This window comes from Phoxinus phoxinus, assembly GCF_949152265.1.
Source record: "Phoxinus phoxinus genome assembly, chromosome: 6".
Lineage (NCBI taxonomy): Eukaryota > Metazoa > Chordata > Actinopteri > Cypriniformes > Leuciscidae > Phoxinus > Phoxinus phoxinus.
In genome coordinates, this window is record NC_136881.1 from 13010161 (window position 1) to 13033555 (window position 23395).

At 37.1% G+C, this 23395-nt stretch overlaps 3 protein-coding genes across 4 annotated transcripts in view; 2 read left to right on the forward strand and 1 right to left on the reverse strand.

The window, feature by feature from the left end:
- Positions 1 to 571, reverse strand: part of sorbs2a (sorbin and SH3 domain containing 2a) — a 69850-nt gene extending 69279 nt beyond the window's left edge. Inside the window, exon 1 of the mRNA XM_079615896.1 lies at positions 496 to 571. The gene's annotated coding sequence lies outside the window, so the exon portion shown is untranslated. The remainder of the gene's footprint in view (positions 1 to 495) is intronic.
- A 4554-nt stretch (positions 572 to 5125) lies between these two features.
- Positions 5126 to 13522, forward strand: tlr3 (toll-like receptor 3). 2 transcript variants are annotated; one of them, XM_079616088.1, is made up of 5 exons: positions 5126 to 5305; positions 6165 to 6361; positions 6545 to 6739; positions 10352 to 12201; positions 12450 to 13522. In XM_079616088.1, exons 2-5 carry the CDS (start codon positions 6263 to 6265, stop codon positions 12676 to 12678), a joined length of 2373 nt encoding a protein of 790 aa, XP_079472214.1. In that variant the 5' UTR covers positions 5126 to 5305; positions 6165 to 6262; the 3' UTR covers positions 12679 to 13522. The 2 variants fall into 2 exon arrangements, with proteins under 2 accessions (XP_079472214.1, XP_079472213.1); XM_079616087.1 differs by having other exon boundaries at positions 5150 to 5305; positions 5890 to 6361.
- Positions 13523 to 15521: 1999 nt separating this feature from the next.
- Positions 15522 to 22415, forward strand: cyp4v2a (cytochrome P450, family 4, subfamily V, member 2a). Its single transcript, XM_079615125.1, has 11 exons — positions 15522 to 15763; positions 16577 to 16689; positions 17277 to 17362; positions 17508 to 17698; positions 17899 to 17968; positions 19130 to 19256; positions 19345 to 19518; positions 19604 to 19706; positions 19841 to 19975; positions 20591 to 20770; positions 20855 to 22415. Exons 1-11 carry the CDS (start codon positions 15571 to 15573, stop codon positions 21016 to 21018), a joined length of 1536 nt encoding a protein of 511 aa, XP_079471251.1. The 5' UTR covers positions 15522 to 15570; the 3' UTR covers positions 21019 to 22415.
- The last annotated feature ends 980 nt before the right edge of the window (positions 22416 to 23395 follow it).

Consider the following 23395-nt stretch of genomic DNA (forward strand, 5'->3'; position numbering starts at 1 on the left):
ATTGTTTTCACACACATATACACACGTCATCACAAAGCACCGACTCTACCAATTATCCACATAAAGCTATGAGGGTTTTATGGCCCATATTGTAATGTCTTCTTGACCTTCCATTGAAAAAACATTTTATCAGGTGATTGATACTGTGCGGAGACATTTTCTGTTATTAGATATTGACAGTGCCTTGTCTACATGTCCTGTATCTTTTTCAGCACTATTGCTTAACCAGTAGGACTTAAATGAAATTGCCCACCACTGGTAACCTACAGCAATTTATTTTTCAGCATGACATTCACGCAACACTCTACACACCCACAAACACATACAAGATGACCTCTATACACTATTTGTCAGCAAATGAGAATGAAGGATTGTTACCGCAGTGTAATATTCTAAGAAAAGTGTAAACACACACACTTCTCAGCTTTTCATTTTAAGATAGATAGCCACAAGATCACAGTAATACACATTCACACAAACTCAATAAGCTCTTACCTTGTCCAGAGTTTCAGTACGATCCAAATCCAGAAAGCGTTTATATTTTATGTGAGTGTATGTGAAGCTCAGATTGAGGGTTTACTTTGAACACGCTGTTATGCATTCACTAGCTCTCTCTCTCTCTCTCTCTCTCTCTCTCTCTCTGAAAAATACTCTGATTCAGCAGCAACCCCTGTGGTTATTCCACATGAGTGGACTTTTTACACGTGCACTTAGACAAGAAATGTCCTACTGTATCCAAGTATGTGTTTCTTCATAAGTAGATTCCAGCCTGTGAATGTGACAGTACTCTTTTCCCACAACAGCTCTCTGTGTCTCCCTCTCCATTGCTGACTAGTGCACGGCTGATTTCTGTAAGGTTTGCTCTCGCTCTCTCAGTTTCCTTTCTCTCTCACTTAATTGTCCATCAATTTTCTCTAAACCTCCCTTTTCTGCCTCTCTCCTTGTAGGAGTATTTGTCACCTATATCCTTCCGTCTTTAAAAGGCCACAGTGCAGATCTCTATACCGATAAATGCAGACAGATCAAATCTGAGAGACATACGACTGCTGACAGCATACAGTCCTCATTACAGCTCAACTTGATTGCATAACCTTGATTTTCTACTCGTTTTCCTTTTTCTAGGTGGAGTGAATCAATAGAGATGGAGGGATGCTAGGGGTATTTGCATTGCTACTTTGCAATGCCTTGAAATCATAGTCAAAAGTTTGGAATAACTTTTTTAATGTTTTTGTAAGATCAGAATTTATCATCAAATAAATGGAGACTGCCAAGGCTGCGTTTATTAGATAAAATTTACAGTAATAAAGTAAAAAATTAAGTAATACTGTGAAATATTATTACATTTCTGGTGCTCAATTATCAATAACGGTTCTTATTATTAAACCATACAATTAAAAAAAAAAACGACCAAAACTTTTAAACAGTTGTGTATCACAGTTACAAAATATTGAGCAGCACAACTGTTTTCAACACAGATAATAATAAGAAATGTTTATTGAGCAGCACCAAATCATCATATGATTTCTGAAGAATGGAGTAATGACAGCTGAGAATTCAGCTTGGCCATTTTGCAGGAATAAATTACATGTTTAAAAACTTAAAATGTATTCAAATAGAAAATAATTATTTTAAATTGTAATAATAAAAAAAAGAATGCAGCCTTGACAAGCAGAGACATCTTTCAAAAACATTTAAAAAATATATATAGTTGACCGGTAATGTATAGATGTGGCATGGCATGTAGTTCTATTTTAAATTTACTTCCCACAGACAGAGACGGCCGGGTGTAGAGTATACATTAAATTGGCCTATACAAAGATTGATGTAAAGGCATGCTAAATATGCATTATACAGACCAATTTACAGTATAAGAGTACAGGTTGAGTGCCCAGTATATACAGATGTACTATATAATGAATATATAATTATAATGTATGTATAATGTTGTGTATGGATATATTTTTAAAGGGGTGGTTAAGTATGATTTCACTTTTCTAACTTTAGTTAGTGTGTTGCTGTTTGAGCACAAACAACATATGCAAAGTTACAACGCTCAAAGTTCAAAGCAAAGGAAGATATTTGCTTTTAAAGAAAAGGACTACAAACGGCTGGTATGGACTACACGACATTCCTCCAAGGTTAGTGACATCAGCAAACCTAAAATGTACATAAACGCATAAACCCCGCCCCCGGGAACTAACATGTCCATGTTGAGAAGAGGAAAAGTTGTGACTTGTGAGTCAGCTCAAACGTTAGCATTCATCTTTTCACATGCAATAGAAACTCTGTGTGCATCTCACAACAGTTCCTATGAGCGATTTATAGATTACCATGACAGAATATCCTAATTGAAGATAATTAACTCCACATCAGCAACATACATTCATCAACTAACCTTTCAGAGACATCCTGTTGCATTCTACATGTTGTCACTTCTTCTTGAGTCTCTCCATCTTTGTCTGACTCCGTTTTAACATTAAAGACAGAACAGTTCATTTTAGTGTGTCTGCGTAAGGTAATCGCAGCTGCTCTTGAAACCCCGCCCTCTGCAGCAGCTCATTTACATTTAAAGGGCCAGGCACAAAACGGTGCGTTTTTGCAAACCCTCAAAAATGGACAACTTTAACATGCTTTATATATATTTTGTGCTAAAACTTCACACACACACACTCTGGGGACATCAGAGATTTATTTGACATCTTAAGAAAATGGCATTTTACCACCCCTTTAACGGTCACCAGCTGGAGTGCCCTTGAGAGCCACCAGAGGGCACTCCACATCAAACTATTATAAATCCCTCACAAACTACATTTCCCATAACTCACTGCCCAGACTCATCATCACTGATTGCATTCACCTGTCTCATTACCCTGTTAGTCTCACTCAGCCTACAGTATTTATACCATGTTCACTCATTCACTCACTGCAAAGTTTTGTATGTTGTTGTTGCGCTGCATTTCCGAGCATTCGGCCTGATTTCATTGTCTCTTGGATTTTTGCCTCTGACCCCTGTTTGTTTGTTTGTTTGTTTGGACTGCCTTCCTGTGTTAGATCCTTTCCCTGGATTTGGATCTCAACCATCTTGTCTCAGAGCAGTTCGTAACAATATTGATGTAGAATATACAGAGAGTGTACAGAACTGGCATCACTTCGAGGTCAATCAAAGGTCGTATCTTTCTGTTCTGATCTCTGAAATGAGATGAAGAGAAACAAAGGGTATCAATTCAATTATGCATGAGTTGAACAGGTATAAAGGCAGGTTTTTATTTAGGCCATGGGGAAAAAACTTGTGCAAACACAAACTATATAAAAGTATACATTTAATGTAATATAAAATTGATATAAGTTTTAATTAATGCTAAAATAAACTATATTTCAAAACGGTTCAAAAGTGACCAGAATTATTATTATTTTAAACAAATTTAGTTGCAAATTGTATTATCGGCATATAGAGAAATTGTACAAAAAATTACCCTTTAATGACATATTCTATGCAAAACCTGATGGATCATGTTTTGAGAATGATCCAAAAGGTTTTGATGGATGCAATAAAATCTGTATACAAAAATGGCTTTGGTCGTATACATCTAATGCAAAGATGATAAGCTCTGATCTGCACAGTTGCTGCATGGTAACGAACTAGCTTTCACTTCATCTATTTATATGCAAATGTTCACTCCATAAATAATGCAAAATTGTGAATGGTTCACCTGCCGCTGATTCTTCCAGAATCATTGAGTGTACTTCCGAGTTTGTGTGGGTGCCTGGACTGATGGATTGCCTGCAGTAACTATCTGTGAGAATAGCTGCATGTTACTAACTGTGTCAGCGAAACATGCACAGGTTTACCAGCATCACACACACAGAATATTGATCACTTGAGTGGACCGAATAATTGCTGACTATGAAACCTGTCCAGCATTGTTCAGTCACTATCGCATGGAGAGATATATGGAGTGTGGGTGAAAGAGAAAGAAAGGGCTATACTGATGTGGCAGAAATTAAAAAGCATTGCAGTCAGTCTATTTGATATAATTTTCCAATAAAAACTTGGTAAACTGCTGTTTTGTCAATGAGTCATCAGATTCCAGGTGCACTTCCACTTCCTGCTGCAGTTGCTGGGTAACTGCACACATCTGGATCCAAATTCTTAAGAACCACATGCACTATTCCTTAAGACACCTGAACTCTGACACCAAGGTGTCCATTGCCATCTTATGAAACCAAAGACCAGTTCTAATTATTTAAAAAAAAAATTACATTGAATTAAAATTATTATAGAGATTGTGAACACAGTTTCCCGCAGAATTCAGCCAGAGCAGAGATCCTTCAATGTGAGTAGCAAGACATTTCACATGTTTAACTATAGCCTATAGGCCTAGGCCTACATATGTAGCCTACATTCAAATAGTTAGAAATGCCAGATTAATATTTATTTTTCTATTCAAATTCAAACATAGCCTACATGGAATGCTGATTTATTAAACATTGTTAATACAAAGTGTTTTATTGAATCTTGACCAACGTCGTCACATTTTCAAATATCTGGCGCCCCCATTCGGACATTCTGATGAATGACTGCTAAAGCGATGTTGCATTTAAAATGACAGGCTATATGAATAAAAAACAAACAAACAAAAACAAACAAAAATATGTTTTCTTTTTGAATTAACAAATATTCTAATTAGACTAAAAATCCTTATTGCAATTCATTATTTATCAAGTTTTCACAAAAGCTTGAGAGTCTGCATGCAGAGGATGTTCTGAGGGGAAAATCCCTCTTAGATTAGGCTACTACTCACTTCTTATTTTTATTTTCAGGAAGCCAAATAAAATATATTTAGGGGGGAAAACTATATCAGAAATAGCAGAAGTGATATTAAATGTATCATAGCCTACATATGACAATGAGGAAGTTGTTTTTGTGGTTGGCTATTTTTTTCGCTGACAGATGAAAATTGTATTTGTCATAAAGCAATTTGCAACATATTCGATTCTGCATTTAAATAATGAGAGGAACATGTTATTTGGCATCAGGCTACATTTTATTATTAATCTCTTGACATCGCTGTCGAATCTGAGTGACGGAATTTGATATCTAGGACACATATCCGCTTGAAAGGACGCCCCTCTCTTTGTTTCACTTCTTAAGAAACAGGAATTGTTCCCTGTAGAGGGTTATTTTCCCCATGCATAGATTATATTTTACAAGTTATACAAGAGGACTGACTTGAGTTGCTTCACTCTTGAACCACTTAACCATGCAGATATTTGAGCTGAACGAAATTAGATCGTCACAATTCAAGTAAGTCCATGAAATGAACACGCATGCTAAATTCAATTGCAGTAGCCTACTTTGTTACAAAAATAATACGTTTACGTGCAGCCTCATGTTAGCAGTTTTGGAAAGAGTCTAAACTATTATTTTGTTATAACTTTGTAGAACGTTTCTTTAATAGAGGTCAGAGTGGAGACGAGGGCTAGTTGCAATATTTTGCTCTCGTCTCTCAATGCCTTTTGTGAAATATAAATATTTTAAATAGCCTACATATTATTTTATCAGTATAAAGCATGTATTTAAACGGTATTATATGCAATGTAGGAATTACGTTCAGCAGCAAAATACTAATGAATAAGCAAAAATGGAAAAGGCACCATAAAATATAAAATGTGAAAATTAAATAAAAAAATAAACTGTAGGCCTATGTATATAATTACCAATGTGACAACCTGACCCAACCCTGACAATAAATAAATGCACCTGATGTTAAAATCTTGTGCCAACTTCCTCATGTTACAACTAGTATTGTTGTATTGTTGTATTGTCTTTAGGTAAGCATATACTTTGTGTATAAAATATTGTTGTCAACAATATAATGTTTATTTCAGTTTGACTTGGGGGAAAAAAGCCTATAAGGAAGGACAATATATGGAACTGATGAAACTCATACTGTTCTGCACTTGTTTCCATGCCTATTGTGCAGGCTCTGCATATCCACACAAGCCAACATGTAGGATTGAAAATGCCAAAGCAGACTGTAGTCATATGAATCTGGATGTAGTTCCAACCAACTTGCCCAAAAATATCACCACATTGGATGTGTCTCACAATAGATTAAAAAATCTGTCTTCCTTGCTTTTGTACTCGAATCTGGTGAATGTAGATGCCAGCTACAACTCTTTGACGGCCATTGGAAAGGATCTTTGTCTTTCTCTGCCACACCTGCAAATTCTTAATGTGCAACACAATGAAGTGCATTTGATGAGCGAGAAAGACCTGAAAAACTGTTTTCATTTAACACAACTTGACCTGTCTGATAATCGCCTGAAGCTACAAGGGGAACCCTTCTCTGTTCTAAAGGTACAGTATGTTTATGAAGACACATTTTCCCACACAGGGAAAATATATGAAATACAATCAAATGTTTAAGGTGTTTACTCAAACCAATGACTGATTTCATGCTATGGCCTCTCACCAGAAGTAACATTTTCCAGTCTGTTATGGTCTTATAGATAATACATTTCAATAACATTTCCTCCGTAGAGTTTGACATGGTTGGATGTATCTCGAAACAAACTGAAATCTGCTAAACTGGGCATACAACCTCAGCTGCCAAACCTGGTGACCCTTGTTCTTTCTGGAAATGAATTTTCTGTACTTCAAAAGAATGACTTCTCATTCCTCAGTAATTCCTCTGGATTTCGGGTTCTGATACTCTCGTCTCGGTTATTTAAAAAGGTAAGAGGAACAGAATGTGACACATGTTTGGTTACTTTCACTGCACATTAGAATATATAAAAACCCTTTCAGTATTTCAGACTCCACCATACGTGTTTGGCACAGTGTGTGTTTACTCGCATCTACCCTTATCTTTTTGGAAAGCTGTTAGGACCATATTATTGGTGCGCAGACAACTGGACTTTGCTGTAATGTTTTCATGATGAAATAATATTGAAAAACTTTTGAGTCTGATTACTGACATGACGTAAAAATCTCATGCTAACTTATGAAGTGTAGTATTACCAAGTGCTTGTGTAACATGAGAACATTAAAAAACAAATGCAATTTGAACTAACCTTCAAAATAAAAGGCAGATAATTAGTATGTGTATATGCATTTTTTAGAAGTTAAACTTTAGCTAAACTAAAACCTTTTTTTTTTTTTTACAAAGTTGGTGTAATAAAACTAGACATTTTGATTGTAAGTTAACTCCACTTCGTAACTCGTGTATACACAACTTTATGTCAGACTAAAGTTGATCCTAAAGACAAAGATGACATGAGTCAAATATTCAAATACTGTTGTTTGACTATGCAAAAACCTGTAACTGTAACTGTACCTGAAACTGTGCATGTGCACAAACTAGGGCTGCACGATTAATTGAAATGAAACCGCATGCGATTTGGCATAGGCTGCGATTATTTCTGCACATTTTGTCAGTGCAGCTGGGTTCCGTGATCAGTAGTAAATGCTGCTCTATCTGAAAGCCTTTTATCATGTCATATTTTATATTTCCTCATTGGGCACGTGTATCACCCTTTTCCCTTTATCACATGTGCATATAGTTATAGTATGATTTTAGCCCCCGTTTAAGTTACGTCTCTGTCCCAGCCAATTTGTCACCTTCAGTGGGGCATGGACTGCGTGCACGGGTAGCAGTTTCGTTCTGCTTTTAGTGACAAGGGTTCGACTCCAAGGTCCGATTGTATTCTTTTTTTCTTTGTTTTGTTTCTTTTGTACGGTGGCGCATTGCTGCCACATACATATTATTTGTTTCCACTCAATTATGTGGTAATAAGTTAACAAGATGTTATGTCGTTTTAACGACATCTTTTCTCGTAATAACGAGATGTTGTGTCGATAAAACGAAATATTTCACAAAAGTTAATTATTTGCATGTGCTTTAAAGCCTTGCCAGTTAAACATTTCATTCACGTGCTGATGCACTGTTCTAACATGCGCTTTTCTGAGCGCGTACACCCGAAGCTCACAGGAACTAACAGCCTGTCAAACCACACCTGGTTACTGGACTAAGTTATCTTTAGGGTAGAGCTTAGATCGGGCCCAAAAAATCAAGCCCGACCCAACCCGAGCCCATGCACGTTGTGTCTGAGCCCGGCCCGGACCGACACGTAATTATGAGCCCGAGCCCGATTTAAACCCGACTATTTTTTAACCCTCTGGGGACGAATTGGGCGGTACCGCCCAAAATGGCATACTTTTACAAATGTGCAATTATCTTCAAAACTATTAATGATAGAGAGGTGCGGTCTTTTTTGCCGTCTTCCTCAGATTCCGCTGAAAACAGTGATATCCCGTTTGTATCATACACACACTTCGCTGTTGCGCAATACCACTGCATAAAAAGGCCAATGAAATTGATGTTGTTAGGCAAATTCCACCAATGGAAAAAAATTTTTTTACCCAATCAGAGGAAGGTTACCATGACGTATTCTAGCCAATCAGAGGACTCTGTAGCCTTCAACATGTACAAATAAACAGCGTCATGTGGACGGAGAATGAGACAGATAGCGAATGGAGCGGGGTATTACAGTGCGCACAGAGATCTATATAAGAGAGAGACAGAATAACTTAAATAGCATTATTATTGTATTGTTTTAGCACTTTTATGATGGCAAGCAGTAAAAGATTTACGGCAGAACAAGCTCTGGAACAGTTAGTGGAAAGGAAATCTGCCAGGTTGTGAGTGTGTCAGTTCTTCAGAGCAAGCAGGTCTCATTTAGTTCGAAGCAGACCGCTTTTTCACGCCTGGGACTGTTTGTAAAAAAAGTTCCTTATTTCATTGTTCTTAACACATTTGATTGAACAATTACAAATGGCTGTCAAGCAAAGGGCTTGACAAATATTTTTTTGGTTCAAAAACTGTTCACTATTGTTGTGTGAGGTGTGATTTTCAGTAATAAATGACAAAAATCTAATTTTCTTTTTTGAGATTCTCTCGAATATTGCATATTTTTCACTCATACTTCCTTTGTAAACACATTACATGCATGCTTATGTTAGCTTAGGGTCTTCTGAATCCATAGATACCAAACACATGGTGTTCCATCTCCATTACATATAGTTTATAAGCCCAAATGTAAAAATAGAGAAAACGGACCAAAAAGGGCTTAGTCCCCAAAGGGTTAATACGTGGGCCATTATAACTGATGTTCTCAAATACAATTCCGAGTAACTAACGTTACAGAAATCTGTTTAGAATTATCTTAATGAATAATGCAACAAAGACAAAGCATGTAAACTGCGTTGTTTGTTTATTCAGAATGGAATGGATCGCACTAATACTGTCAAATACACACAATGTTTACATAAACAGAGTTGTTTATTGTGTGAAAGCAAACGTTTGAGAAAAAAATCTGGTGCGTGTGTTATGCTGCTATATTAGATGCATTGCGTGCCGGTCTTAAAGCAACAGTAGCCTAATGGTAAACATGCTGCCGCTTGTCCTTAAATGGATACTTCACCAAAAAATTTAAATTCTGTCATTGTTTACTCACTCTAATGTTGTTCCAAACCTGTATTAATTTATTTCTTGTGCTGAACCCAAAAGAAGATATTTTAAAGAATGTGGGTAACCAAACAGTTGCTGGTCCTCATTGACTTCCATAGGAGAAAAAACTATACACTGGGGACCAACAACTGTTTGGTTACCGACATTCTTCAAAATAACTTTTATTTTCAACATTAGAAAATAACTAAATTAAATAGAGTAAATTATGACAATTTTCATTTTTGGGGGAACTATCCCTTTAATGTTAATAAAACAACAAAACACAAAAAGAAAATCACTCACTGACTGAGCATTTTAATAGTAGAGAATCAATGTATAATTTATACAGTGAAGTCTAGTGTTTTAATTTCATATTTGTTCGTTTAATTACTTTCTGATAAAAAATCGGGAATCGTGATTTTCCTGAAAAACAACAACATGATATGATATTTTTGTCACATCACCCACCCCTACATCAAACTATCGCTGTAATTGAATAAACAGAAGATTTAAATGCTTTGATTGATTAATTGTTGTCTTTTGTTGGACAAGAATTTCATAAATGCCTCTCCTGTTTGGAATGACGCATGCTGCTTTTTCAAATACACGTTATAAGTGACTTATAGCCGTCCATCACTGACAAGCTGCACATTACAAATAATCGCTTATAAGCCAAATCGATTTAAGCTGGATTTCATGTTACTTGCGATTAATAGTGCAGCCCTATTTTTTTTTCAATGTCATGCTAAAAAGTGTAGTTTCTTGATCCTGCTTTTGGCTCTACCATTCTCACTCCAACAAACTTTGTCTTCTTTTTCAATTGTTTTTTTTTAACTCAGGTCGAGAATGGCTGTTTCCAGGCTATTGCTAGAATATCCGACTTGGTTCTGGATCAGAGCAGGCTCAGCTCTCAGTTTATCACCAGTCTTTGCAAAGAACTTGCTGGCACAGCCTTGCAAAACCTTTCCCTTAAGAACACTGTCCAGGTGACACTCTCAAACATGACTTTTCAAGGTCTAGACAAGACTAACATCACAGTGCTTGACCTCAGCTACAACACAATGTCAAAGATTGCTGATGGTGCCTTTCAGTGGTTTCCACGACTGGAATCTTTATCCCTGGAGCATAACTCCCTTAGACACCTTACTAAAGACACCTTCAGTGGACTGGGAAACCTAAGGCAGCTTAACCTGCAGAAAGCACTGATTAAGAGTCATACATCATCCTTACCAATTATTGAAGACTTCTCATTCCACCATTTAGTCCAGTTGGAGCATCTGTGTATGGCAAATACTGCATTCCGAGAGATAACAGAGCACATCTTCTCCGGACTTCTGCACCTGAAGACACTGAATTTAAGTTGGAGCATCACAGGGTTGAAGACAGTCACAAACAAAACCTTTGCTTCCCTGCAAGAATCTCCACTCCTCGAGACTCTTAATCTTACAGCCATGGGTTTAAACAAGTTGGGGCCTGGTGCCTTCTCAAATTTGGGCAACCTTACTACACTCCTACTTGGCCGAAACTTCATTAATCAGCAGTTGAAAGGAGATGAGTTAGAGGGCCTAACTAGCATTAAAGAGATTGACATGTCTATAAACCAGCAAAGTATTTCCCTTACCAATGCATCATTCATCCACGTCCCTACGTTGAGGACTCTAAAGCTAGGTCGTGCCCTAAAATGGACCCTAGATATGGAACAATCTCCATTCAGGCCACTAGTCAACCTCACAGTTCTAGATCTCAGTAATAACAATATTGCAAACATAAATGCTGGCATGCTGACAGGGCTGTATCATCTGAAAGTGCTGAAAGTGCAGCACAACAACTTGGCTAGGTTGTGGAAGACGGCCAACCCTGGTGGTCCAGTGTTTTTCCTCAAGGATGCCACAAAGCTGACTCTTCTGGATCTGGACTACAATGGCCTAGATGAGATTCCACTTGATGCTCTGCGTGGCTTGTCTGAGTTACACGAGCTAAGTCTCCGTGGTAATCTCTTGAATCAGCTGCATGCCTCTGTTTTTGATGACCTACAGTCTTTAAAGTATTTGCATCTTCAAAAGAACCTTATAACATCCGTCCAACGTGCCACATTTGGCATGCCCCTGTCCAACCTGACAGAACTTTCAATGGACCGCAACCCCTTTGACTGCACCTGCGAGAGCATCCTGTGGTTCTCCAAGTGGCTAAACTCCACCAATGCTAGCGTTCCTGGATTTCCTCAAAGTTACATCTGCAACACCCCAAATGCCTATTTTAACCGCTCCGTCATGAATTTTGACCCATTGTCCTGCAAGGATATGACACCTTTTAAGGCACTGTACATTTTGAGTAGCACAGGGGTGTTAATGTTGTTATTTACAGCTTTCCTGGTGCACTTCCAAGGATGGAGAATCCAATTCTTTTGGAGCATAATGGTAAACCGTATGCTGGGGTCGCTGAAGGATGAAAGCCTTGCTGAAGGTAGATATCTGTATGATGCTTATATCATTCACACTGCTAAGGACAAACCATGGGTGGAACGAAGCTTGCTCCCCCTAGAGGACGAACATTTTAATTTTTTCCTTGAAGACAGAGATGCAATACCTGGCTTTTCTCAACTTGACACCATTATTGATAACATGGGACAATCCAGGAAGCTAATTTTTGTTATCACAGAAATGCTTTTAAAGGATCCATGGTGTAGGCAGTAAGTAAAATTACTCTATATATATAGATAGAAAAAGGCATACCAACAATAATATTTAGTCACCATTAATTAAATACAAACCACTGACCAGTTTCGGTTCTTTAAGGTATAGATTCTGATCTTGAAAAAACCCCTCACATATTCACCAAACACACAGCTTTCTTTTCAGCAAGTTATTGCAATGCACAGGTATTTCAGCTTATTCAAAAGTTCAGAAGTATTTACACTTTCTCCTCCTCTCTCTGCAGATTCAAAGCACATCATGCACTTCACCAGGTAATGGAGGAGAATCGTGACTCCTTGATTCTGATTTTCTTGCAAGATGTAACTGATTACAATCTGAACCGCTCTCTGCATCTTCGTCGTGGCATGTTTAAACCTGGCTGTGTTCTCTACTGGCCTTTACACAGGGAACGTATCCCAGCTTTCCATCAGAAACTTCGTTTAGCATTAGCCTCCACCAACAAGCTTAACTAGAAATTATTTTTCTAATGTTTTTTTTTTTTTGTGCCAGGTCCTCAATAGTTGTACTACAGTCCTTACTTGAATTCTCCGTTTCATCACTTTCATATTTCTTAACACATTTACAGTTGAAAAGATTTGCAGCACAGATACTATTGAGTGATGGTTCCTTCCAAAGCCAGCAGACCATACCACCTAGCAGAAAATACATAACATGGCTTTGCAAGGAAGCTACCAAATGTGACCTGTCAAATTATTTTAATCAAACGCATACATTTATTGTAATTATTGCTACCTTTTTTATCCTCTGTTGTAACCTCAATACCATAATCTATTTACAACTCCAAACTAATGTGGGCCCAATATGTCTAAGGTGCTATTTCCTTATGCCCAAAGAGATCAGTTTACACAAACTTGCATTTGTGAATATAAAACTGTAAATAAATCTGTCCATTTGCTGGCCACTGCCATCAGATCCAAAAAGAAAATGTAAAATTATAGCAATAACTTTCAAGGATTTGTTGAACTATATAATATACAGTATAAATGTTAAAGTGTTACAGTGTTACAGTACTGTGTTACAGTACAGCAGGATATGTTTTTGTAGATTTGGTATGTTGCCTCAGGTACTGATTATTTGATTGTTTCAATCTGAGAAGGAGTAATTAGTAAAAAATATGTTGCACTTTGTTTGTATTTAAAAGTGTTAATGCTAAACAATGTAAATACCAATTATGTCACTAAGAAAGCAGCTTATGTTTGAGTATTTTAGTATAGGCCATATTTGAGTATAATGCTATACTAATTGCTTTTTGTTTTTGGTACAATACAGCCACCCAGTGGTCATTTCTTTACTCCACAGAATATTTCTTGGTAGATTTTTATTTTTGTCTGTTTCTCTATAAGCACATTAAAATGCCATTTGACATTTCATATATATATATATATATATATATATATATATAGAGAGAGAGAGAGAGAGAGAGAGAGAGAGAGAGAGAGAGTGTGTCATTGTCATTTCTATGTCATTTCTATTCAATGTTAAATAAATTAAGATTGTGCATGCTTGTGCAGAATAAACAAGGAGTGTCATTTTGTCTATTTGAAAACCTAAGCACGTCCTATGTTTTTAGGGGGGTGTAGCCTACAACATTTTCAAGTAGTCATTTAACAGGCAATGAGCTCTGGAAACCACTGCACTACACATCTTACAAAACATCAAAATGCATGTGGAAGTTAGTGAACTGTTAAACGGACTTCTAATTTTTGTCTTACTTCTACTCGTTTTGACTTTCACAACATATCAGTTTTTTAAAGATTACTTGCACAAATGGAGAGAACTAAAACCTGTCCCCGGGATTAGTCCAACTTACCCTTTCCTAGGCAACGCGCTCAATTTTAAGTCTAACGGAAGAGGTAAGTGCAAAGTTACAATACGATTATTAGGCAACCGTTACAGCATAGGCTAATATAAAAAACATAATATAATAAATAAAATATAGTCTATATTTATGATTAACGTGTTAAAATTAACACCAATAAAACATTTAAAACAATAACCTGCCCTCGAATGAGCTTCAGTGTTTTGTCTGTCCCTGACGACCCAAGACTTTCACGCGCACAATGCCTCCCTCTCCCGCGGAGCTGAATAACTGCAACTCTGATCACCGTATCCTGGCAACCTAGACATTTCTTTTGTCATGCTTTCATGACGGAGGAAACTTAGGCTATGTCATAGCAACCTAGCAAAACTTCATGTTATGCTTTACATGCACGCAAGCAGATAAACTATAGCAACATTTTAATGCAATATTCGCACTATTAAACCCAGACACCCGCTACAGCCACAACTTTCACCAATGTAACATTTTCACGATTGTGTCTCAACACGAAATGTATGTGACAATTGTAAGCGTAAAACTGATTCACTGCTGCCATACTTTGAAGTAACAACGGGTTATGGAGGCGTCACATTATTCAAGATAGAACAGAAAAGCAGCTAGCACTTTATTTCACAGTCCTGTACCCCATGTAGGCCTACATATTTACTTATAGTAGGCTAATGTCTTTGCAATGATCCAAAAGCATTTTATAATTTATTAAAGGCACAATATGTAATCTATGGCTTTACATACATTCTAAATCATAAGCATGTTAAAGAAATGTTGGTTTAAAAAAAAAATACATCTACCAGATGAAAACACACTCACATCAAATAGACGTCTTTGCGATGTACATGTGCTATCTGGAAAGATAATATATCTGATAGCTCTAAGATGTCCGCTAAAGAGCTCTTAATTTGGAGAACACCTGTTGTGTATAAACATCTGATCAGTATCTTTGAAAAAAGCAGTTTTACATACATTCTAAATCATAAACATCTTAAAGACATTTTCTAAATGTCTATTTGACATCTGACAGGAAAAGTCTTAGAGATATTGCGGTCTAGACTGAACCAACCCGAGAGCATCTTGGGAGGTGGTCTGAGTACATTCGTTAAAATGTACATTGTGATTGATTTATACATTTGTGAATTGCTATTTATTTTGGTCATCAGATGCCTCTGTGCAAATCAGTTAGGCCATTCATCATGGCTGATTCTTTTGGCAGATCTTTATACAAATTATTCTTTCGGGACACTTCGAAATTCACTCTAACCACTTCAATGCTTCAAACATCCTAGTCCTTCCAATAATTCCCATTGGTAATTTCCCAACATAAACACACCAAACTTAATTTTGTAATTTCAAAGTACATTTTGATTTTGAACAGTTGCCATTCTTTAGTTATTTCAGTGGGTTGTACCAGCGCTTGTGGAATTATTGTCAGGATGATCCAAAGTCCAGTAAGTTCACTGGAGAGCTGATAAAGACAGACGACTCGCCGGCCGTGCGTCTCACTGTCAAGATGGTCGTGTTTGTCGGTGTGTATACCTTTGGGTTCGTGGCCGCGGCAGTATGCGTTATTCTCTTGACATATATCACTTACCAGCTGCTGAAAAACTACCTGCACAACTGGAAAGAGCTGAAGCCCATCCCGAGTATTGGAAACACATATCCATTCATTGGGAACGCACTGCAGTTTAAATCGAACGCGGGAGGTAAGAGGAGCTTTATATCGGTCCATTTCCCAAAACCCCCAGCATCTTTAGGTCGCCTTATACTTTAATCTGCTATAACCTGATCAATGAAAATACAAATATAATTTACACATGCAAATATTTTAAAGTAAATTATAAAAGGATGATACCAATCAAATGGGTAATTGATATGACATGTCAAGTCATGGCTAACCTAATGCACTGTAATATGCTATAACTCCTTGACAAATTCCCCCCCTAATATGTGTACTTCTTATCAATGGAGCTTTATGATATATTAATTGAAAGACTAGAGTATCGTATTTAAAAAATCCACTTCATTCGCTTTCAGCTCTGGCAGGTCATGTGTTTGTAGCAAATTAATCAGCCATGTTCCCAATTCAAAAAATATTTCTGATTGAAATTACAAATGAGATCTTTTATTTTCTCAAAATGTTTTTCTGAGATTATTTGGAGGCTTGTTCGTAAATCTGATTCTCAATACTATAAAAGGGAAAACGTAAAATAAATGATGAACAGTTAAAACCACCTAAAATGAGAGTTTCCCTCACCATATTTTAAGCCTGAGACTTGGCGTCACATTTTTACTCTGTAAATATTTTGCATAAGTGATTGTGCAATGATTTTATTTACAAACCTTAGTTGAAATATATAGTTATAGTTGTGTCACCTTACCAATGTGACTATTACCCCCAGTCTCTATTACATTTATTATAAAAAGTCCATGTCCATGCTGTCAACAACGCCAATTGCACTTGACTTAAAGTAACCCTTAAATGCATTCAAATAAAAAGGTTGAAAACTTTCTTTCAGATTTCTTTTGTCAGTTGGTTGGCTACACAAATGAATTCCGGAATTCTCCTCTGCTTAAATTATGGATTGGACCTATCCCTTTTCTCATTTTATACCATGCTGAGACTATCGAGGTACTGTATTGTCCACTTGCACGTAGACAGAAAGACTCACATGTTATTATCAGGGTCCAATCAGTATATTTCACAATATTAGCGAATGTTTGAAGATAAAGAACCTTGATTTGGGAACTTATCTGACGGCACAACAAAGTTGATAACTATAACTAAAAAGATAATATATGTTATCAAAGAAATGCATACAATGTTTAAGATTAGAAGAGAATATTCAAAGATAATTTTCAGTGGAGTATTAAAGTCCAATGTGGTAAAAAAAGTGCAAGTTTCACTGTGTACAAAAGACACAAATCAGCAACAGGATGCCTCACACTTGTAAAAAAAAGACAAGATTTTGAAACTAGTGTTATGATGCCGTCTTTAGGAAACCTAATTATCAATTTAAAAGATTCAGAATGTTGCTTAATTATATATTGCTGACAAAGTATGTTTTCATTGCAGACAAATCATGAATATTCAATATATCATATAACCATAGTGGTAACACTCATGCGAAATTCAATTTATTACACAGACAGTTTTACAAGTCCTCCTCACTTCTCTGTTTTATATGTTGCTCTTGGCAAATCCTACCACGTATACAGACAGTGCTGAACAACCCTGTTCACATGGACAAGGCCTACGCATACAAATTTCTGCACCCCTGGCTGGGAACAGGACTACTCACCAGGTAAAATGTATACTAACTTATAAACATATTAGTATTATCCCATTGCAAATAATTATCAAATTATCCATAAAGTAGATGTGAATAATATCCACACTGATATGAAGGATATCTTTCTTAAATACCCTTCTATGTTCCTTTCTACTAGTACTGGGGATAAGTGGAGACGCAGACGTAAGATGCTAACTCCAACATTTCATTTCTCCATACTAACTGAGTTCCTTGAGGTGATGAATGAGCAGGCGGAGGTGCTCATAGAGAAACTAGAGAAGCAAGCTGGAAAAGGGCCTTTCAACTGCTTTAACCACATCACTCTCTGCGCCCTTGACATCATCTGTGGTTTGTGTGATTTTCTGAGTACACTTTAACCTAGATACTGATAGTCTAATGTATGCGTCAGGGTATAGTCTTTATACATTTTTGACTGATAACACGTTTTGTGTGTTAATAGTGGTTTTAGTTTTTAGTGCTGATGACAATAGAAAGTACTTTGAGGATGTGGAGCAAGTGTCAAAAAACAGATCTCGTTTGCATTTCAGAGACTGCTATGGGGAAGAAGATCTATGCACAGAGCAACTATGACTCTGAGTATGTGCGCAGTGTGTACAGGTAAGTGTTTTTTTGTTTTGTTTTTACATAGTGTTAATATGGCAGAGATATTTAGGGTGAATATTAGACAGATTGGACTGTGCATCTGAGTACAAATCAATACTGGTTTGTAACTGTGCAAATGACTGTGTGTATCTACTGTATCTGGGTTGGCGAGTTAGCTTTTATTCCTAGTCATGTTTGTTTGAATAGGGTAAAGGCCATGCAACGACTGTGTGTTTATCAAATAGTCTGGAGTCAGTGCTCTGAAAGTTTCAAAATACTTAAAATAATTCTAGCTTGAATTATTAAATATATAGCATGCTATTCTAAACAGTCCATGGGCCATTTTCACATTTTTGTATTCCCATTTGCTCCAACATCAAAAGAAAGATCCATGATAGTGTTTCTACGATTTTCCAAAAGAGTGAAAAATATTGAGAGATTGATTATGTTGGTCAGAAGAGAGAATGATGTGATATTTGCCATCCCTCCCTTAGCCGTTATATTAAAAACACCCTCGCATCAGTGTTAAAGCGGCACTCGGTAACTCTAGTCACCTCTTTGCTGATTTTCTCAACGAGCTCCCCCTACAGCTGCGGTGCGTATATTTTTCACATCACTGTCGTAAAGTCACTTGCGGCGCGCCGGCGCCCTCCTCCCCCTTTCTACCGCTGCTCATGTGCTTTTGTTATGGTCGGAGCCGGTGTGGTGAACAAATGAGTCCCAGACGCACCAACTTTATCGTGTGGAGCTATGTCTACCGAGGTGGGTAATACATCATACACAGTATCATAAAGCAGTTTGTGTTTCTCGTTCTTTCTCGCTCGTTCTCGCTTCTCACGAGACTTCCTATTTTCAATTTACCGGGACGTTAGTCCCAATGTTGCAAGGCTGGTTTTTCGCCTGGGAACGCTGGGGGGAGCGGGGAAAGTAACCATTCTCACCAGAACAGATTATTTAACCATCCAAATGATTTCTAAACGGATTTATTAAGCTGAAAAAGTTACCAAGTGCACCTTTAATACGTTTTTGTGATTTACTGCCAAGGTAATTTAACAGAAATGAAAATATGAATAAAGGTTATAGATTTGCAATGTTGATAATTGTGGAAACACATCATCACAGTCTATGTGAAGAGGGTCGATTACTTGCAAGTCCCTTTTTTTCTCTTTGGTGCAGAATGAGTGACATCATCACTAGGCGCCAGAGGATGCCCTGGTACTGGCCTGATTTTGTGTATAACTATTTTGGCGAAGGCAGAGAGCACAACCGTAGTCTGAAGATCCTTCACTCCTTCACAGAGAGCGTGAGTGTCTATGTGATATCCGTCCACATTAATTCTAGTCAAGGCTGAAATCTGATCATCTGTGTGTTTTAAAAATTTTTTGACGCAGGTGATTTATGAAAGGGCAGAGTACATCACCTACATTGAGTCCGACAGCGAATCAGATCAGGGGATGAAGAAAAGACGGGCTTTCTTGGACATGCTGTTGAAAACAACAGATGAGGATGGGAAAAAGTTAACTCACAAAGATATCCAGGAGGAAGTGGACACATTTATGTTTGAGGCAGGAACCGTTAATAACTTAATGTTAGAGTGCTGTTATATCCCGATGGCTTTATTCCAATTACTATTTTTGCAACATTTTGCAGGGTCATGACACTACAGCGGCTGCCATGAACTGGGCCATACACTTGTTGGGTTCCCATCCTGAAATTCAAAGAAAGGCCCAACAAGAACTACTTGAGGTTTTTGGTGTGTTAAGCCCACTTGTGGTTCATATTATGCAGTTAAACACCTAGTATAGTTGAAACATTGTTGTGAGGTAAAATAACCTGAAACAGCTTGGAACTCACTGTAATAATTTCTGCAATGTGTGTGTGTGTCAGGCGAGTCTGAGAGGCCTGTTAACACAGAGGATCTGAAGAAACTGCGTTATCTGGAGTGCGTGATAAAGGAGTCTCTGCGTCTCTTCCCCTCTGTTCCATTTTTTGCCCGAACCATCTGCGAGGATACAAAGATAAGTGAGTTCCTTTTATTAGTCTTCTCTTCTCACATATTCATTCATTCTTTAAGTCATGCATGCATTGAGTAATGAGGAATTTCCTTAATTTATACCTTTTAGTTCCTTTTTGTGTCCATTTTACTCTGTCTATTCATCAGTTGATAAAATAAATTCAGCATGAAACGGATGTTGCGATAGTCTATTCTTCTTTATTGTGACATCAGAGTGAAATGGCTTCTCAAACAAGACAAAATGTAGTGCAGGACTTTATTTTGTCCACCTGGAATTGACTGGATTGTTGTGGTTTGATATTGCTGTGATCTCATGTGAGTGACAGGTTGTCCCATACTAGCGCCAGTAAACACATCAGAAAAGAGATGTAATTGCAAGAAGTAGACAAAAGTTATTTTGATTAAAGATTATGAGGGCATAATCTTTTTATTTCCACTGAAGAAATAATAGAATACGTGTTTGAAGCAAGATTAATGTAATCATAATTATATTGTCATTATTTATATATATATATTTTAAATAATGACAATCTTTTGGTGAGCTATTCCTTCCTATTATGAGAAACTATAAGGATGGACATCTGACATGATATTTGTTTGTGTGTGTCATATGCCTTCTGTAGATGGCTATAAAGTCCCTAAAGGTGCAAATGCCATCGTCATTACTTACGCCCTTCACCGTGACCCACGCGTCTTCCCTGACCCTGAAGAGTTCCGTCCTGAGCGCTTTCTGCCAGAAAATTGCGTCGGTCGACACCCTTATGCCTACCTTCCTTTCTCTGCCGGTCTTCGCAACTGCATCGGTGAGACCTACACACAAACATCATACTTTTCATTGATTTATTATTCTAGCAGCCAACTTTTTTTTTTCGTATCTGTGTATTCAGGTCAGCGGTTTGCTATAATGGAGGAGAAGGTTATTCTGGCTTATATTCTGCGCTACTTTAACATAGTGGCATGTCAGAAGAGGGAGGAACTCCGGCCAATGGGTGAACTGGTGCTGCGACCAGAGCAAGGCATCTGGATCACTTTGGAGCGCAGAAAACGCTAAAACACACATAGCTAACAGCTAACATGAAATGGCAAAGATGTAGAGCGTATGATTCAAACCTAAATGCAACCATAAAACCTAACCCCTGGACCTACCTACTATTGTTCTATACATTTTTGTATAAGATTTTGCCATCTTGTGCAAATTATTGTCAGAAGAGACAATTACAACATGTTGATTTTCAGCAGTGAAACTGTTCTGTAACTGAAAGTACTACAAAACGATTTAGGAATTTAGAAAATATACTATAATATACTGTATAATTTAAAAAGTTTTACAAAAACAACAGTGACAATGAGTACAATTCTAACTTAATCTACTTAATCCATACTTTACATGGGATTAATGTTAGCAGATCTTTATTGGGTCTTCTCTTTCTTCTTGTAATAACTAAAGATGTAGAAATATTTTGAGAAAAATACTATTAATACCATTAAAGCATCTTTAGTGTCTCATTTTCATTTTCAGCTTTGAGGTTTCATGCAAAATTTGGTTGGTTTAGCCTTTTGCACTTATAGCTGTTAGGATCATCAACACACAAACAATTACTCAAACCTGCACCATATGGCACATGCACCATATGGATAAAGGATGTTAGATTGCACGAATATACATGAATGCTCATACCTCATTTTATAGGTCAGTGAAGTCAGCATGAAAAAGTCAGCAATAATGGGACAGCTTCAGAATAAATGATGGAGACAGTAATGACTTGTGTTGAAAAAGATCAATGGTTTTATAAAAGTCATTAGGGAGAGACAAGAGTCTAGGAATTAATGTCACTTGGCGCTGTCTTCAATTAATGAATAATTATTCAGTGTTCAAAAATGAATGCTGCCTAAAAAAAGCACTAGATGGTGGTTAATAACTCACATCAACATATCAAAATGTGAGTGAATTTAGCAATTAAAGATGCACTCATATGAGTTTTATCCAAAAAAAATTAAAAAAGAGAAAACACCACTCATATTAGTGACCGACAAAAGCCTGTTAAATTCCACATAGAGTGGATTTTATATTGATGTTTAGCATGCTTCTGCTGTTTGATTCCTTGATTCGCCCAAAAATTCTGTCATCATTTACTCACCTTCTTGTAGTTCCAAACCCGTAAGACTTTTGTTCATCCATGAACACAAATTAAGATATTTTGGTTCCACTTTACAATAAGGTCTCATTTGTCAGTTAATATATTAACATGAACTAACAATGAGCAATACATTAGTTACAGTAGCCTATTTATTAATCTTTGTTAATCTTAGTTAATCAAAATACAGTCTTTCATTGTTTATGGTAGTTCACAGTTAATTAACTAATGTTCAAATTTTTGATTAAATGTTGTATTAAATGTATGTATTATGCACTAAAAATTGATTAAAGGGGTCATGACATGAGAAACCAAATTTGCCTTGATCTTTTGGTATATAAGAGGTCTTTGTACCATTAAAACGTCCTGCAAGTTTCATAGCTTAAGACGTCCTCCCCATTATAAACGAATCATTTATTTAATCAAGCTCTAAATACAGCTCGTTCTGGATCCATGGTAAGAAGTGACGTCACGGTACGAAGTGACGTACCAGCGTTTGCATATGACCGCCTCCATGCATGCACAAGACAGCTACGCTTTAAGCGCAAGGCAACTACGCTCATTTCGTACCGTAGACGCGCCCGCGAGCTGCGCGCCTCACAAGTGTTCAGTCGACGGACAGCGAGTGGGTCTGTGTACAGGGAAATTACGATGCCGCAGATGTGCTGTTCCTGGCTGTGGACAAACAACATCTTTGAATACGCTGCGAAAGATCCAGACGTCAGGAAAAAATGGATGCACTTTATTTTTTGCGGACGTCTCAGTCACGGCAGTGTTAGTTAAGCGTTTGTTCTATACATTTGAAGGATGTATAGAACAGTGCCGACTATTCTGGGCTCAACAACGACGACGCAAACTGTAAGTAATGTGTTTAAAACTTTAAACTACTTTTTAAATACGCCGAATCCGCAAATGTTCTGGGCTGGCTGGGGGCGTTAATAATTGATGCATAGGCACTGACGTTAGCCAATCATAACAGTGGGCGTTAACACTGAACTCTTAAAGGGGAAACACCCCCAAAACAGACTGTTTGAATCAGAGGATGAGAAACAGGGTGGGAAAAGGTCATAAATCACTACATTTTAAAAGTTTTTTCTAAAAAAAACTATAGTAATACTATATTTGCACCTAAGGGAACATAATAATAAAATAAAAAAAAACATGTCATGACCCCTTTAAAATTAAAATGCTGTAGAAGTATCGTTCATTCTTATATATTCATATATTCATGTTAACTAAAGTAGTTAAAGCTGCAGTCCGTCGTTTTTCCTCTTTGTCGCCATCTCTGTTCGA